This window comes from Castanea sativa, chromosome 3 (assembly GCF_040712315.1).
Source record: "Castanea sativa cultivar Marrone di Chiusa Pesio chromosome 3, ASM4071231v1".
Taxonomy (NCBI): Eukaryota; Viridiplantae; Streptophyta; class Magnoliopsida; order Fagales; family Fagaceae; genus Castanea; species Castanea sativa.
The window spans coordinates 38,870,386-38,890,388 of record NC_134015.1 but is presented as its reverse complement, the minus strand read 5'-3'; the positions used below and the strand labels follow the sequence as shown (position 1 = coordinate 38,890,388).

At 31.5% G+C, this 20,003-nt stretch overlaps 1 protein-coding gene across 1 annotated transcript; it reads right to left on the bottom strand.

The window, feature by feature from the left end:
• Positions 1–17,614: 17,614 nt before the first annotated feature.
• Positions 17,615–18,818, bottom strand: LOC142626929 (protein SMALL AUXIN UP-REGULATED RNA 54-like). The gene has a single exon (XM_075800658.1). It carries the CDS (start codon positions 18,303–18,305, stop codon positions 17,814–17,816), a length of 492 nt encoding a protein of 163 aa, XP_075656773.1. The 5' UTR covers positions 18,306–18,818; the 3' UTR covers positions 17,615–17,813.
• Between the last annotated feature and the right edge of the window lie 1,185 nt (positions 18,819–20,003).

The window sequence follows — 20,003 nt, the reverse complement described above, 5'->3', positions numbered from 1 at the left end:
AATATAACCATCTGACAAAAATTGAAAATATCAAATCCAATCAACATAGTAGGTACAAAAATCTAAACAACGTAATAAAAAATACCTTAACGTCAAATTCAATGAAATCTTGAGGCTACATTGAATGAGAGGATCAAACACTCTTGGATGGTTTTCATTCTTGGGTAAGAGAATATCAGGTATCATCACTGCCATTAATAACGCCTATAGCAAAACAACCATGCTGAAACACAGTAAGGCCCAGAAATTAATATAATCAAACTGAAAAAAGGGGAGTTTCTAATTGAAATAGTGACATTTCGTGATTCTTCGTCTCGTATCTAGGTCCATTGTCGCTCCTAGTAAAATCCATGAATGTCGCTCTTGTTAGGATTAGTGTCTTTAAATCCTATTGTATGATACTATGTATGACATTATGTATGACTTAATGTTGTAATTAATAAAGTTGTTTTATTATTATTTAAAATAATGGTAACATGAATATTTGGACATTATCATATAGTTTATGAGATGCATAGTATGTGATTTAGTCACAGAAGATATGAATCACAAGTTCTTTGTAAACTCAAAATTTTAGCTCACAGGTGGTAATGAAATTTGGCATTTTATCTGCGAATACTATAACATATCAACTAAGATGATTTGTCTTGATCATGGAAGTGAAGACTTCTAGTTGATATGTCGATATGTTTTAAGAGTTAAGACATATTGAACTGGACTGCTGTGAGATTTATTATTCTCCTAACGACTGTTAAATGAATAATAAATCTCATGACTTCTATTTACATCAACTCTTAATCTTAAGTGAATAATGGACCTGATCATGAAGTGTAGGTTGCTTTGATATATCAAGAGTGAGATCTAAAGTCACAATCAAAATCTCAGTATGTTGGGCAGTCACATTTAGTATTAATGGAACATATATTCTCAAGATGAAATTCATAATCTTTTAATGTAGATATAAAATAGTCATTTGAGATAAATTTAATGGGTTTGGTTATTTAGAGTGTTAGACCTAACCACTTTAGTAAGGAGTTTCTAAAGTATATATTTATGAAATTGGATTTCATAAATATATGATGAATAACTTAAAGGATTAAACCAGGTATTCAAGAATTAAGATGTAATAATCTTCAAAGTGGTAATCTACATTCATGAATTTGTATTATTATGAATATTTTATGAAGGGGTTGTATGTATAATAAAGTTTTGGAATATAATTTATTAATAAGGCTTAGAGTGAAATTATATTTATATAGTGGTATTAAATATAATTAATGATAGTTTTAGACTTGTCAAGAGTTAACAGAAAAGCCCAAGACCCATTGGAGCTAGAGTCTTATTTGTTCCCTTTTGGTCCCACTCCAAGCCACATACTAAAGCCCAATTGAAATGACCCAAAAGGATAGTCCAATTAGATAATCAGTTAGATATAAGGAGAGAAACATGAAGAATTATGTGAGTGTAAGCCACTCTATTATTCTCTCATTGGAAATTGATTGAGAGACCATATTTCTTGGGTATAAAGTGGAATTGGAGTGAAGATTAAAAGTGTTCCTAAGTACTTCAAATCTTTGGTTTCGAATTTCACTGCACCAAGGTACACTCTCTTATTCTTGAATTCTGAAATTTACATAGTATATCTAAACAATTGCGAATGAAGTAGATCCATTAATTTTCCACTGCTATGTTTTGTATGCGATACAAACTATGTTTTTCCAACAATTGGTGTCGGAGAAGTCTTCAATTTCAAATTAGTATAACATGTTTTGTGAGTTTTGAAATAAAAGATAGTAATTTCATGATGTTAGAAGATTATGCAATCAATTTTCTGCATGGTTATTGATATTATTGTTTGATGAAAACTAAAATTGATGTTATGATATTGTTTAAGTTTGATATTAATTATGTTAGATTGAATTTTAAGGCTATAGCATCAATGGAATTCAGTTTTGTTCTTAATCTCTTTCTGATGTGATCAAGAAACTATGTTTTGTTCAAGTGAAACGTCAAAAACGGTTACTAGAAAATTTGAAAAATTCATTTTTCACGAGTTTCGAACTATCGAGAATCACTTTCAATTGATCGAGTCAACTCGAGACTTGGTGAGGAATTTTTCAATTTTTTGATCAATCGAGAATTCCCTTCAATTGATCGAATGTTTCTTTTCGATCGATCGAATAGGAATTAGGTACCGATTGAGTCATCTAGAAACTTTGAAATGTTTTTGATAAAGGTTTCGATCGATCGAGAAATAGCTTCGACCGATCGAAATGACTTGTTTTTAAATTTTCACTAAGTTTTAAAACATAGATGAAGTGCAAGACTATGTGTGATGAGATTACACATGATTTCTATTTAAAAACATTTCTTTTAAAACGTCTAGTGGGAGTGAGATACAAGGGTTGGATCTCACGGACTCCATTGTCGGTTTATAGTAGTATGAAATATATACTTTGTCTTTATTTTGAGCTTAGCATTCCATATGGAGAGTATTTATTTCTTAGTGCTACAAAATTGAACTTCCTAGTTTATAGTGGTTTGATCAAACACCTTGTCTTAACCTTGAGTTTTGCATTCCATGCGGAGGGTGTTTTGTATCATGGTACTATAAGATAAATTTGTTAAGGGAGATGAAATGTGGCTACACATGATTCTAGACAATGGTGTACACTAGACTAAATATTATAGTATCTTCTATGCTGAGTTCTTACTATTATTATTTAGAGGCTAAATGTATGACGGCATATTAGTAGTATTTGATAAGAGTTATCATGATAGCACTAATAATGAGAATAGTTCACAATCAATCATTGTATTTAATGTTCACTCTATGCTGAGGGATATTGAATATGAGATTGGGCTGTTGTTGCATATTTTATGTTATGGTTTTACTAAGATTCCATATCATATGTTTATATGCTAAATTAATAATGTCTAGTTTACTTAATATATTCATGTTTATTATTTTCAGATTTAAATCATGGCATCTTTTAGCCCACTTGTTGCTATTCTTAATCAAAATTAACTGACTGGATCTAACCATATTGGCTGGAAAAGAAATTTGGATATTGTTCTTACTGTCAAAGAACAATGTTGACAAATATGTGCTTAGTCAACCTTGTCCTAACTTTCCATCATTAGATGCTCTTGAGGAAAAATAGCGATATGATTGTTGGCAGAAATCTAATGAGATGGCCAAGTGCTATATCCTAGCATCTATTTCAAATGTTCTACAATATCAAATGCAGAATGTAGAACTAGCTTCGGACATAGTGTTAAGTCTGAAGGAGATGTTTGGTGAGCAAGGCCGTTCTGCAAGGCAAGAAATTATGAGGTAGATTTATAATACCAAAATGGCTAAAGGTACTTCATTGAGGGAGCATTGTTTTAGGATGATCTCTCATTTGAATACATTAGAGGTTTTAGGTGCCGATATTGATGGAGAATTCCAAGCGGATATGATACTCTAGTCACTACCAGAATCATTCAAGGAATTCAGACTTAATTATAATATGAACAAAAATACTTATACATTGTCTGAATTAATGAATGAGTTGGCGGCGGCAGAAAGCATTTTTGGTACTTCTAGTGTTAATGTCAATATGACTGAAACTTCTACTTCTCAACCTAAGACGAAAGACAAAGGTGGAAAGAAGAAGAAGAAGGACTTCACCAAGCAAGATGGTAAACAAATTGCCTTAGGAGTTGCCAACAAGGAAAAGAAGAAGGACTACGCTAAAGGAAAGTATTTCCATTGTGGCGAGAAAGGTCATTGGAAGAGAAATTGTCCAATATTTAGAGCTGCTAAGAATAAGGGTATGAAAAGGTCATTCTTTCTTGAAATATGTTTAGTATAAAATCCCACTGATTCTTAGTGTGTGGATTTAGGTTGTACTAATCATATATGCAATTTTTTGCAAGGGTTCTAGGAGACCAGAAAGTTGAATGAGGGAAAACTATTTCTTACTTTGATTGATGAGAGCAGAATTCCAGTTGTAGCTCTTGGAGTGTTTAATTTAAGTTTTGAATCTAGAGTTTTAATATTGGAAGACTGTATGTATGTACCTAATGTTTGTAGGAATTTAATTTCTGCAATTTATTTATGTAAACATGGATATTGTGTTATTCTAAAAGACAATGTTGTAATAAAGAAGGATAAAATGTTTATCTGTTCTAGAAATATTGTAGATGGTCTTTATATTTTAACTCTTGATAAGTATGAATTATACAATACTGAATTAGATAATAATTCACATATGAAATTATTAAAGAGAAAGTTTCCTTCTACTAATGATGCATATTTTTGGCACTTGCGTTTGAGTCATATTAATTCAAACAGAATTTAAAGACTGATCAAAGATAGACTCTTAAAGCCTTTGGACTTTGATGGATTTCCTGTTTGTGAATCTTGTTTTGAGGGTAAAATGACCAAAAGACCTCTTAATGCAGAAGGTAGAAGAGCTTAAGCGTTGCTAGAACTAGTACATTCATATGTATGTGGTCCTATGTCGATCCAAGCAAGGGGTAGCTATGTGTATTTCATTACTTTTACTAATGATTATTCTAGATTTGGTTATGTGTACCTAATGAAACGGAATTCCGAAACTTTTGAAAAGTTCAAAGAGTTTAGGGCTGAAGTTGAGAATCAATTAGATGAACGCATAAAGGCCATTCGATCTGTTCGAGGTGACGAATACCTTCTTGGGGATTTCAAGGATTACTTAACTGAAAATGAGATTATATCCTAGTTGATTGCACCTGGAACTCCACAACAAAATGGTGTAGCAGAAAGAAGGAATATGACTCTTTTAGATATGGTTAGATCTATGTTGAGTTATTTGACTCTACCAATTTCCTTTTGGGGATATGCCTTAAGTATTGCAAGTTATCTTCTGAATTTAGTACATTCGAAGTCTATTCCCAAAACACTTGTAGAGTTGTGGATTGGGCATAAGCCTAGTACGAGACATCTCCATATTTGGGATTGTCCAGCACATGTATTAAAAGGAAAGTCTGACAAGTTACAATCTAAAACAGAAGTTGTATTCTTTGTAGGGTATCCAAAAGAAACTGTTGGAGGTTTATTCTATAGTCATAAAGATAATAAAGTGTTTGTTAGTACAAATGCCAAATTCTTGGAAAATGACTATATGAATGATTATACTCCTAGAAGTAGAGTTGTTTTGGCTAAAATGAATGAACTTGTAATTGAACAACCAATGGATGAAACTAGGGATGATGTGGCCGTATTGGATACACCATAAGATTCTACTCACGAGATAACTAGTACACAGATGCCTTGTCGTAGTGGGAGAATTGTTTGGCCACCTATAAGATTTATAGGTTTGGGAGAAATTTATGAAGCTATCCCAAGAGAGGCTGAATCTGATCCTTACACTTATGAAGAGGTGATGAATGATGTAGATGCACATCATTGGGTCAATGTTATGAAATCGGAATTCGATTCTATGTATTCCAATCAAGTATGAGATTGTGTAAAGGTGCCTAATGACATTAAACCTGATGGTTGCAAGTGGGTTTACAAGAGGAAGAGAGGGATAGATTGAAAGGTTGAAACCTTTAAAGTAAGAGTAGTGGCGAAAGGTTGTTCACAAAAAGAAGGTATTGACTATGAGGAAACCTTTTCGCCAATAGCCATGCTTAAATCTATCAGAATTATCTTATCCATTGTTGCTCATTATAATTATGAGATTTGGCAAATGAATGTCAAGACTGCATTTCTTAATGGAAATCTTGAAGAAGAAATCTATATGATGCAACCGAAATGTTTCATAGCAAAGAACCAAGAGAATATGGTATGCAAGTTGAAAAGGTCCATTTATGGACTTAAACAAGCATCTAGATCATGGAACATCAGATTTGATCAAGCAATCAAGTCTTTTGGTTTTGAACACAATCTTGATGAACCATGTGTGTACAAAAGACATCGATATAAAGTAGTAATGTTCCTAATGCTTTATGTTGATGATATTCTACTCATTGGAAATGATGCAGGGATTATGTCATTAGTAAAGGTTTGGTTGTCAAGCCAATTTGATATGAAGGACTTGGGCGAAGCTAGCTTTATTCTAGGGATCAAACTTTAGTGAGATCGAAAGAATATAATGTTAGGCTTGTCACAAGCTGGGTATATAGATAAGGTTCTAGAACGGTTTAGCATTCAAAACTCCAAGAAAGGATTACTTCCTTTTAGACATGGAGTTCCTTTACTTGATGACCAAAGGCTTAAGACTCATAAGAAATAAAATATGATGAGACAAGTTCCCTATGCTTTTGTAGTGGGAAGTCTCATGTATGCCATGCTTTGTACTAGGTCAGATATATGTTATTCAGTTGGCATGGTCAACCGATATCAATCAAATCCAGGACTTAAACATTGCCAAGCTGTAAAACATATTCTCAAGAATCTAAGGAGAATAAGAGATTATATGTTTGTTTACCATAGTGAGGATTTGATTCCCATTAGTTATACAGATTCAGATTTTTAATCAGATCTTGATTTTAGAAAGTCTACTTTAGGTTGTGTGTTCACCTTGGGAGGTGGAGCCATAAGTTGGAGGAGTGTTAAGCAATCTTGTATTGCTAACTCTACCATAGAAGCTGAATATGTTGCTGCTTGTGAAGCAGTTAAGGAAGTTATTTGGCTCAAGAAATTTCTTTCTGATCTTGGTGTTGTGAGAATGAAGCAAGTTCCTATCATGTTGTTTTGTGATAATAGTGGAGCAGTTGCACAATCCAAAGATCCAAGGAATCACAAGAAAAGAAAGCACATTGAAAGAAAGTACTATATTATTTGAGACATTGTTACTCGAGGAGATGTAGTAGTAGCAAAGATTGATAGTGCAAATAATCTAGCAGATCTTTTTATCAAAGCCTTGCCCCAAAGAACTATTGAGTCACATTTGGATGGAATGAGAGTTAAATTTGTGCACAATAGTCTTTAGGGCAAGTGGGAGATTGTTAGGATTAGTGCTATTAAATCCTGTTGTATGATGCTCATATGGCATTATGTAGGGCTTAATGTTGTGATTAATAAAGCTGTTTTATTATTATTTAAAATAATGGTGACTTGAATATTTGGATATTATCATATAATCAATGAGATGCATAGTATGTGATTTAAGTGATTTAGTCACAGAGGATATGAATAACAAGTTCTTTGTAAACTCAAAATTTTAGTTCGTAGTCGGTGATAAAATTGGGCATTTCTTCTGCGAAGACGATAACATATCAACTAAGATGATATGTCATGATCATGGAAGTGGAAACTTCTAGTTGATATGTTTTAAAAGTTAAGACATATTGAACTAGACTACTGTGAGATTTATTATTCTCTTAACGATTATCAAATGAATAATAAATCTCACGACTTCTATTTACATGAACTTTTAATCTTGAGAGAATAATAGACTTGATCATGAAGTGTAGGTTACTTTGATATATCAAGAGTGAGATCTAAAGTCACGATCAAAACTTTAGTATGTTGGGCAGTCACATTTAGTGTTGATGGAACATATATTCTCAAGATGGAATTCATAATCTTTTAACGAAGATATAAGATATTCCTTTGAGATAAGTTTAATGAGTTTGGTTATTCAGAGTGTTAGGCCTAACCACTTTAGTAAGGAGTTACTAAAGTATATATTTATGAAATTGGATTTCATAAATATATGATGAATAACTTAAAAGATTAAACCGGGTACTCAAGGATTAAGATGTAGTAATTTTCAAAGTGACAGTCTACATTCATAACTTTGTATTACTTTAAATATTTTATGAAGGGGTTGTATGTATAATACTTGGGATATAATTTATTAATAAGGCTTAGAGTACAATTATATTTATATAGTTGTATTAAATATAATTAATGGTAACTTTGGACTTGTCAAGAATTGACAGAAAAGCCCAAGACCCATTGGAGCTAGAGTCTCATTTGTTCACTTTTGGCCTCACTCCAAGCTACATACTAAAGTCCAATTGGAATGACTCAAAAGGTTAGTCTAATTAGATAATCATTTAGATATAAGGAGAGAAACATATAGAATTTCATAAGTGTTGACCAAGGAATGAAATTGTGTGTATGTAAGTATAAGCCATTTTATTATTATCCCATTAGAGACTGATCGAGGGACCACATTTCTTGGGCATAAAGTGAAATTTGAGTGAAGATTAAAAGTATTTCCAAGTACTTCTAATATTTGGTTTTGAATTTCACCGCAGCAAGGTACACTTTCTTGTTCTTGAATTCTAACATTTACATAGTACATGTAAACAATTGTGAATGAAGTAGATCCGTTAATTTTCCACTGCGTATGTTTTGTATGCAATACAAACTATGTTTTTCCAATAGTGTCTACTGCTTGTAACACATTACAACCTCACATGATGTAGTTTTGAATTGCATGAAAAAGAAGAGAAAAGTAAATGATAGAAATGGCTTCCCAACGAAGAAACTGATTGTTAGTCGGAATTTTGTAATCAGTTTTTTTGGCCAATTTTAATATTGAAATCATGACTGTGTTGTTGTTTTGTAAGGGATTGTTTACGTGGGATTGGAGAAGTATTTTTTGCAGGGTGTTTTCATTTTAAATAAAATATTAGAAACGTGTAGGAAGACACAATAAAACTATAATTAAAAAACCCTAATAGTGATCTAGTAACCGGAGAATTAGAGAAGGAGAGAAGGAAGAATCCAAAACAAAATAGAAAACTGTATGAGAGGAGGTGTTAGCATTTGAATACATCTTAAGTCTTAAATAAAATTAAAAAATATAAATAATAAATATATAAGATCTAAAACCTAAAATAAAAAGAATCTAAAATAGAAAGAAAAAAAAATAGTGATGACGTGGAAAATTATGAGAGTTTCAGAGGTTTCGGTTATATATATATATATTCTTGAGTTTTGGACTTGACAAAGGCTAGTAGATGATTGGCGTGTACATCATTCAAACTACTCTGTTAGAAATATGTACCCTTGCCCTAACAAGTTTTGTTAATGGTCTTGTTGTGTTAATGGTCTTGTACTCTTGTCCTGATAAGTTTTAGAGTTTGACCTAATGTGACCCCAATATATTTTGATTATGGTTTTTATCTAAGGAGTTTTGGACCTGATAGAGGGTAGTAGATGGTTGGGGTTTACATCATTCAAACTACTCTGTGAGAAATTCAAAAGATTTGAGAAAACTCAAAGATTTCGGAAAGAGAAATTCAAGAATTAAAGAGAAAGATATTACTTAAAAAAAATCAAAAAATTTTCAGAATATTATGATGACTGTTAACTTCCTTGAGGAACTTTCTTGAATTGAAGAAGGATAGAATAACATTGATCACATCCTCCTTGATTCTAGACTGAGATTTCTTGTAGATGGATGAAAAGAAGCCATCTAAACGAGGGGGCTTGTTATTTTTTTTATAGAGGATGAAATTTTTGAGTTCAGAAGTTGTGACAAAGACTTGCATCACTTCTTTCTACCTACGAAATATTTGCACAGGCTAGTGTTTTCTTAATATTAATGGCCCGTTTAGATTGAGGGGGAGAAGGAGGGAGACTGAAGGAAATAGAGTAGAGTTGGCTAAAAATAGGCTAATTTTGAGCTAAATCTACTCTATATCCTCTTATTCCCCCTCAATCTAAACGGACTAGCTTGTGAGATTCAAGGGATGTTTCAATTAAAGCATGAGAGAAGCAGATTAATTTTTGTTTTGGGAATTTTGGGAAGCTTGTAGGTGTGGCTCATACTGCCAGCGATCTAATTTAATGTCAATCTATTGGAAAAAGACATATACCATGTAATGTCAATCTACTTCATTCGCAATTGATAACATATACCATGTAAGCATCAGAATTAAAAAACAAGAGAGCGTACCTTGGTGCAGTGAAATTCAAAACAAAAAAATTAGAAGTACTTAGGAACACTTTTAATCTTCACTCCAATTCCACTTAAGTCCAAGAAGTGTGGTCTCTCAATCAATTTATATGTATGTGTTCAAGGGAGAATAAGAGAGTGGCATACACTCACATACACACCAATGCATTCATAAAACCTTATATCAAATTCTGTATGTTTCTTTCATTATATATAACTGATTATCTAATTGGGCTATTCTTAAGGGCCATTCTAATTGGGTTTTAGTATGTGGCTTGGAGTGGGATCAAAAGGAACAAATAAGACTCTAGCTCTAATGGGTCTTGGGTTTATTTGTCAACTCTTGACAAGTTCAAAGTTACCATTAATTATATTTAATACCACTATATAAATATAATTGCACTCTATGCCTTATTAATAAATTATATCACAAGACTTTATTATACATTCAACTATTCATTAAAATATCATGGTAATACAAAGTCATGAATGTTGACTGTCACTTTGAAGATTACTACATCTTAATCCTTGAGTACCCGGTTTAATCCATTAATTTATTCATCATATATTTATGAAATCCAATTTTATAAATATATACTTTAGTAACTTCTTACTAAAGTGGTTAGGCCTAACACTCTGAATAACCAAACCTATTAAACTTATCTCAAGGGAATATTTTATGTCTCCGTTAAGAGATAATGAATTCCATCTTGAGAATATATGTTCCTTTAACATTAAATGTGGCTGCCTAACATATTGTGGTTTTTCGTGACTTTAGATTTCACTCCTGATATATCAAAGCAACTTACACTTCATGATCAGGTTCATTATTTTCTCACGATTAAGAGTTGATGTAAATAGAAGTCGTGAGATTTATTATTTATTTGACAGTCGTTAGGAGAATAATAAATCTCACAGCGGTCCAGTTCAATATGTCTTAACTATTAAAATATATCAATATATCAACTATAAGTCTCCACTTCCATGATCAATACAAATCATTTTAGTTGATATGTTATAGTTTTCGCAGATGAAATGCCCAATTTCATCACCGATTATGAATTAAAATTTTGAGTTTACAAAGAACTTGTAATTTATGTCTTCTATGACTAAATCACATAAATCACATACTATGCATTTTGTGGACTATATGATAATATCCAAATATTCATATTACCATTATTTTAGATAATAATAAAATAACTTTATTAATCATAATATAATGTCATGCATAATGTCATACATAACATCGTATAATAGGATTTAAAGGGCACATATCCTAACACAATCTACTAAGCAGTGACAAGTGCATTGAGGTTCTATTTTTCCCTCTTGGTAAATTGATCATCTAGGTTTTTCTCTTCTTTGCTTGCTTTTAAATTATTATTTTTGGGACAAAGTTTAGCTACAAATTTTGGAAATCTAACTGACAAATTGTATGTTCTTTACGCTCTCAATACTCATGTCAAATTTTGTATCAATAAGATATTATTTACTATATGATCTATAAACTTATATTTTATGTATAATTTTAAACTATAAAAATTTGCAATTAAAATAATTTACTGATGACATAGTTATTGATCTTTAATTTTTTAGAAATTTTGCAAGGATGTAATCCAATAATGGATTTGTCAAAATTCATCCCCAATAAAAATAGATTGAGTACAATCAATTTTGTAGCTAAACTTTATCTTTATCTTTTAACAAAGTTTGTCAAAATTTAGTTATAGTTTAAGGTTATAACTTCCTTTAAAAAAATTAATATTGCTACATATTTTGAAAAATTTAACCGTTAAATTTCATGTTCTTCACGCTTTTAACACACACGTCAAATTTTGTGTCAATCGGATGTTATTTACTATATGATCCATAAACTTATTTTTTATACATTATTTTAGGCTACAAAATGACATAGCTATTGATCTTTGAATTTCTAAAAATTTTGCAAGCTCAGGAATATAAGAAGAAAATGTAATCCAATAATGGATTCGTCAAAATTCAAATACAATCAAGATATATTGAGTGAAGTTGTAACTTTAAGTTACAACTAAATTAACAGCCAAATTTTGTTTGTTATTTTTGAGTTATGGTGTGTGAGGTGGCAAGAGCCGGACATGTTGTGAAAATATTATGAGCATTTATAGTGTTTTCAGTTTTGAGCCAGTCTGCAGGGTACAGCTACTTCAACCTTCAAAACTGTTTTCTATCTCTTCTTTATGGTTTTTTTAATTGTTTTTTTTATCGTGTGTGTGTCTGTATGTATATTTTGAGGTACGGGGAAAAGGTAGACCGTAGGGGTGTGGGTTTGAATTAGACAAATTGATTGTAAATTAATAATAAATGGAGTAAGCAGTGAGCAGCAGTGTCCTGTTTTTCTAAGGAGAGATATATTATTAATGTTGCTACTATTAATATTAACCACACGATCAATGTCTACTTCTAGTTCTAGTCGTCCAACTACCCGCAAACTTCTAGTCCTTTAATAAATAAAACGCAATTTGATGATTTATGGATGGTACCACACGCGTGGTTGTTAAGTGAGAAATTGAGTCCGTTCGCAAGATTGCTAATTCATTGAGAGAATAGGGCAAACGATTTTGTTAACTACAATTAATTACCGTTAAACAATTATAGACTTTTACTAAAAGAATTATATATTTTTTTGGTAAGTTAAAATGATTTACGTTGGCTAGGCATAGGAATTATTAAAAAAAAAATCTAGACCAATAAGTATGAGGGTCATGTATTGATGTCCTTAAAATAGAATATGTCGGTATGACTTTTGGTGAAATTTACAATGGTGTTTGATAGCGATGCGACTCATCTAGAAAATTATACATAATTCAAAAGTATAATAATATTTTTTACTCTTACATAAAAAGTTGGTTTTCACCATTAATTTAAATAGTGTAATTTACTATTTTGTAAGAGAAGGAAATACAACAGTATTCTAAATCTCAGAGACCATCTCTCAAAAACATAAAATTTGTAATCTCATAGAATTGTATATAATTATTTTGATCATCGATGCCAATACTCACCAATGATAACTTTCTAAGCCAAAAAATCTTATGAAAGATAACTTCAACATTGGCATCAATTACCCTAAAATAGGGTAATGGAGCAGTTTAGGAAGAAAATTGAAAGGGGAAATAAAAACACACTAGATTCCCTACTAAATTTACCCATTTTAGGATTTTGCATTTTTGCTACTTTAGGGAAGCACTATTTATTCCCCAAACCAGTATTTTATTATTTTTTGTGTCTTGAAAAGTGAAATAAAGAAATTTTTTTTTGAGGAAGAAATAAAGAAATTTTTTTGTTTTGGAATGTGAGAGAGATAATAAATATAAATATAAATAATATTTTAATGAAATATAGTATAAAATAAGAATTTGATAGGGTGTTTTGAAAAGTAATGAGCTAAAATAGGAAAAGTAGATCATTATCCTAAAATAGGCAGAAAATTTTAAATAAGATGATGCCATTGCTTTATGAAATGGTAGTTTTTTTTTTTATATGCGATGATTATATGTAACTAGTAGATGTTTCTAATTTTTATTTTTATTTTTAAAAACAATAAATAAGTCGTGCATGTTTTATCTCTTATATTTTCGTTTTCTAAAGAATTTGATAATATGATGATTATAAATAAGCATTTATCATGATTGTATTTATATATAACACTATGGATTATATTATTAGAAGTTATCAAAAATATATTCATGCATTAGACATTTAATTATTATCATTGCGTTTGTACATTAAATTATATATTCTACAAGTTTAAAAAAATATAATGTTCCAAGATGTGGACTTTATATGGTATGGATTATAATTTAATAAAATAAAGACGTGCGAAATTGTAAAAGCTTGTTTCTCAACAAAAAAAAGAAAAGAAGTAAAAGCACAAAAACTTGTGTGACACTATTATAATTAGGGATGGACCTAGAATTTTAAGCTGGCGGGGGCTAGAGTATAAAGAAAAAAACAAAAAGTAGACATCCATATAGTATTAAAAAGTTATAAATATACAAAATCATTGTTTCTAAATACATTAAGATGCAATCATCTACCAACAAAGACAAAAAAAAAAAAAATGGTTTTTTTTATTGCTAGATTGGTTAGGAATTTTTTTTTTTATGAAGTTAGAGCATTCACAGTGGTGGTGCTAAAAATTTTAGCTTTTAGTACCTTAAAAAGCTATTTTATCTATTTTACCACCTCACTTTATCATACATCTAATATCAAATGTTCTATTTTTTTTTATCACTTCATTTAAAATAATATAAAGAACTCATAAAAATAATAAGGCAGAGAAAGAATTTGAGTTTTTCATTTGAAGGAATAGATATAATTTTAATAAAATATTATATTTTATTTTTAACAACTTGCTACATTCAACTGATATTTATACCAATTTACTGTAGTTACAAAACATTTAGCTTTTGCTTCTCTAATAACATATGATTTTTTTGTTCTTCGGTGGTAAAATAGGTTTTGTTGTTGTTGTTGTTGTTGTTGCTAAAATACAATTAGCATTGTGGATATGTTTATTGTTTTTGTTAAGCTTTGGGGATAGATAATTGTTATTTAGGTTAGGATAGCTAGACTGATTGCAGAGAAGGGGAACCCAACTACAAAAATGAAATATAGAATGACTAAAAAATAAAAATATTTTGGACCCAGTAAGGGCTTGGGCACCCACCTGGGCCCATCCCTAATTATAATATTAACCAAAAGTGAAACTTTCCTCAATTTTATTTCGAGTAATGTTACAGTTACAAACTATTTTACAACATTTTTACAAGCTGTTGATGTGGCCAACATTACCTCTTTAACAAGACTTCCTTCCACACCAAGGAACAATATTTCCTTCTACAACAAGGAAACGCAAATTAGTTTTTCCTTCTTCAATTAGGAAACCTAATTGACTTTCCTAGTCACAATTAAATTTTGGGGGCAATTTCCTAACAATCTCCACCTTGACTCAAATTCCATCAATTGTCCTCAACTATTTTCTTTCCTCTTGGGATAGCTCCTACCTTAATCAAGTAGTCTTCTTTTCCTCTTGGAATAGCTCCACCTTAATCAAAGCAATCCCTTCTTTTTCATCTTAATTCACACAAACAGTCATCCACTAATTCAACCAAGCTCTAATATCACTGTTGGTCTTTTCTTTCACAACATTGTGCGCAACTGATCTTAATAGATTTAATCAAATATCCCCCAATTCTTGTCTATAAAAAAGGTTTCATTCTTCATCCTTCACAGTATCAGGTTTTTTCTCCAAAAGAGGCAGATGCAACTTTTTCCCATAAAAATAATCTTCAATTTGCATCCTCCAATATCCAAAATCTGTTTCATCAAACTTTTTAATTCCTGAAGTCTTGCCTTCTTCTTCAGCCATTGCTTCTACTCTAACCTTAGCTCTGATACCACTTGTTAGGTTGCAAATAATATTATCACAAATATTTGCAATCCCAAATAACAATCACGCACAAAAATACAAAATTTACATGGAAAACCCATTCTATTTGAAGGAAAAACCACGGGACAAACTCCGAATAATTTCACTATTATCAAATCAATTATAATAATTCTTGTGTCTCATGGCCAAAGAAAAATCTCTCTTATTTTTCTTTACTCTCTCACACACACACACACTAATTATCTCTTTCAAAGGTGGCAACACTTTGCTGTCTCCTTTTTATTTTCTTCTCCATGCATAGCTCTCTCTTAGCTGTCTTCTTTTTCCCTAAGCAGCTCCCTCTTAGTTGCTCTCTCTTCTTTTTATTTCTTGTGCGACTTCCTCTTTCTTTGCTCTTGCACATACTTTCTTTGTGTCTTCTCGAAGACGGCAATACCTTACTCTTTCCTTCCTCTCAAGTGAAAATCCATTTTCTCTCTCTTGGTTTCATGCTCTATTTTCCCTCTTCCCATAGGGAGGACCCTTGGGCCAAAGCTATCAAATTCTTTGTAACATTGTCTTTTTATAAGACGCTTTTATTATTCATTCTTGGATTAAGAATATATTACTTCTTCAATAAGAAATAGACTTCTTTCCACACCAAGGAATAGTCTTTCCTTCTGTAATAAGGAAACCCAAATTAATTTTTTCTTACCCAACTAGAAAACCTAATTGAATTTCCAAGTCATAATTGGAATTTGAGGTAATTTCCCAATAGATTTGATGTTTTTTGCTAGCTTTTTACAAAAAATTTCTTTCTCTCATATATATATGCAAGGTAATGTTTTAGCACATACCTTAGCCAAAAGAGCAATGTTTTTTCTCTTTCCTTATTAATCTAGATGTAGTTTGACCCTCCCAGATTTTCATAGTTGTTTTTGTTTCAAATTTTTCTACTAGTTTTTACAAAACTTTTCTTTCTCTCATACACATAGGTAAGGTAATACTTTAACACATGCCTTAACCAAGAGAGCAAGGTTTATTTTCTCTCCCATTATTAATTTGAATGGAGTTTGAACCTCTGAAATTTTCATAGTTGTTTTGTTTTGGATTTTTCTGCTATTAAATAAAAACAAATCAATCTGATTCTAAAATAATAATAATAAATAAAGATAGTAAAATGTATAAATCCAATCCCATGACATCACGGAAGAGCTTATCTGATAATTATCTTAAACATCAGCCTTGGGCTGGGAGGCCCTATATATGATAAAGTATATGTATTACTTGTGATTATTAGAGCATCCATAGCAGTGGAGCTAAAAATTTAGCAATTTAGCTCCACCAAAAGTTATTTTATCTATTTTACTTACACACATGCTGCAACAGTGGATCTATTTTAGCTTTCAACACAATAAAATAATATAAACATCACAATAAAATAATATATCTACCACAATAAAATAATACATCTCACTACAATAAAAACACCACAATAAAAAGGTAATGTGAACACAAAATAAAAAATTAATTTTTTTTAGCTCTCATGAACAGTGCACATCTATCTATAGATGTGCACTGTAGCAATGAGCTAAAAAAATATAGATTTAGTTCCACTGCTGCATGCTTCTTTTTTGTATTTTGGTGGAGCTAAAATAGCTATAAAGCTATTTAACTCCAATGCTGCAAGTCTTCTTACTAAATAAGCGGCTGGCCCTTTGCCATGGCTGCACGTTACCTCTGGCCTTATATATAAGTTATACCTTTTGCTTTTGGTGTTGAGTGATACGATGATTAGTTAATAAGGACAACTTGTTTGTCCGATTAGTTGTATTTAGCATAATAAAATCAACATCACCCACCGCCCATAACAAGTCAAACGCTATAATCAAATCTTCAAACGTCATTAATTAACATAGTTGTCCCCTTACAGAACAAACCAAAATTCATAACAATTGCTTTTTTTTCTTCTTCTTAATTTTTAATTTTTAATGATTCGATAGTAAGACGAGAGGCAAATTGAAGACTGGACATCTTGGTTGAATACATCAAAAGTTACCAATTAAGGTAAAAAGCTTTTGAAATTTGTTTACAACAATTATCAACAAAAATAGCATGTTTTGTTTCCTGCTTATGATTTCTACTGCTGCAATATTGTACATGATTATAGGATTCAACAAACTCATTGAATACCACAGAAGCATATGGAAGAAAGGAAAAGAAAAGGAAAAAAAAAAAACCCACATATGACATAGCCTCCTAAAAAGACTTAACACAAGACTTTAAGAACTTCATAACACAGTTGCTATTGACAAAAATAGCAAGATTTGTTTACTGCTTATTATCATGTTCTAGTGAAATTCTACATATTATAACATCAAACTCATTCATTCCCACATAACCATTAAAAAAAATATATATAAAAAAAAAAACCCTCCTAAAAGACTTATAACACAGGAATTTAATGGAAAAAAAAAAAAGAAAAAAGACAAGGGGCAAATTAACATTCAAAACTGATTGATGACAGCCATTCGAGACGGGCTAAGAAGGTGATAAGAGCCATAACGCTTAAAGCTACATCCTTGATGAATTTCATGGCAATCTTCCATTTCCAACAAGACCTTGCAAAAGATATCAACGTTGCATGGAAGGACAAGTGGACCTTGGTTATCATAACCATATTCTGACTCTGCTTCTTCAAGTAGCATCTTGAATAGAGGGTGGTTCGCATATTCAGTTTTGATCACAAACTTTTGTTTTTGAGGTCCAACATAGACCGAGAAGCAACCTTCAGGAGTGACTCTGCGTTTTCTTGCTCGTTTTTCTTCTTCCAGCTCCAAGGTGCCTTTATTGGAAGACCACGATTTGCTCTTCAATGCCAGGGCACGTACTGTTCCTGATGATTTGCTCTTACTGCCTCGTCCGATGGACTTACATCGCTCCCATGTCTGGATGATCAGGCCCTTCTTCTTCTTTTCGTAAATCACATCCATTTTCATTGGTACAAAAAGTTACCAGAACAGTAGCCAATTGTATATAGAATAGGAAGAAAATAACAGATATAGGTAAAAGCAAAGATAAATATATGGACTCAAAACTCACACAACAGAGTCCAAATCACTGGTCAAGTCACAAACAAAGACTAGAAGAGGGAGGAAAATGCTTTGAAAGTAATGGCTTTACGCGTTAACTAACCTCTGTCATAGACCAAATGAATCAAGACCTTGACCCTTGGCCTCATTGTGTTACTCATACCTTTCAATTTGGAAAATTTGAAATCATTCACAAGAAGAGAATCCAAGAAAAAATATTGTACACAAAAATTCACCAAACAGAAATTGATAGTGAACCCATGAGGAATCAGGTTAAGGTCGTAGCCATTTGTGTGTTTCCAAGAACTGTAGAATCAAGAAAAGAGTAAGAGGGGAAATAATATGAACCAGAAGTGTCTCACAGGATATGCCCTCACTTATGTCTTTTCTGAGGATATCTCACTATGGAGATCAATGGCACCACTAGCTTTCATATATAAAACCCATATGGGATTAAAATATTCTCAAAATATAGCCTACTTGTCAACGCTGGCTAGAGCTCCTATATTTATCTACATAAAAATTATCTAATTTTTTTTACTTACAGTGACATGAAGAGGCCAGTTTCTGTGAATGGAGAAATTAATGGAAGTGGACAAACATATTTCAATCTAATCGCGACTACTTCTTTTCATTTTTGTCTTTTTTCTTCTGGCTAAGGACAAAGGTTTATGAGAGGGAAACTTTGGATTTTTCTTTATTGCTGTCATGTCTAGAAGAAGTGAACAACAATATAAAGTAGTGAGGCAATTTTTTTCCGCAACTGTTAATATAATTAATCTCATGTGATAACAATAATAATAAAAATTATTACTGGTGGGCCAAGCAAGAGTGTTGCTCAAATTACAATAAATTATATTAACAATTATAAAATAAAATAAAAAAATTGTGAAAAATATTATACCCTAGCAATTACTCTTAGAACAAGTAATTAGAGACCAAAAGTCAAATAGAAGAGCTTAGATTTCACTGCATACTCCACAGGTATACGTGTTTGTAGTTTGCGGAGAAAATAATATGGATTCAAGTCTCTAGAAAGGAGCTATACACATATATATTTAGATTAGATCAAGGTAAAATTTTTAACTTGTATAAAAAAAGAAAAAAAGAAAAAGAAGAGCCTAAGTTTTTAATCCGCTAATTATATTATATTATTGCAGAATATTCTGGTACATTATCATTCTCGATCATTATGGATCGGATTAGATTACACATAAAGTTTTAATAGCGTCCACAGGAAATAGCTGAAAATTAACATGACACTAATTCATGCGGCCGCCAGCAATATTATTATCTTTTTCCAAAGTTCAATGAGGCATTTGAGTTCAAATTGAAGTGAATTAAGGCAGTGATTCAGGTAGCCAGTAAAGCACGTCGAATTTGACTTGGCTCCATGTGCTTCATAAACTGAGGCTTTACAAATGGGGACACACTCTCTCTCTCCCTCATTTTTCCTTGGATAATGAAGGCTGGGGGCTAAGTCATTCCTTTTATTCATTTCACTTTTTTTTGATGAACCTGTTATTCATTTAACTATTGCCATAAGTCAATCCACAAAGTATTTGTGACTTCGTTGATTTTTCCATAACGTATTTGTGACTTCGT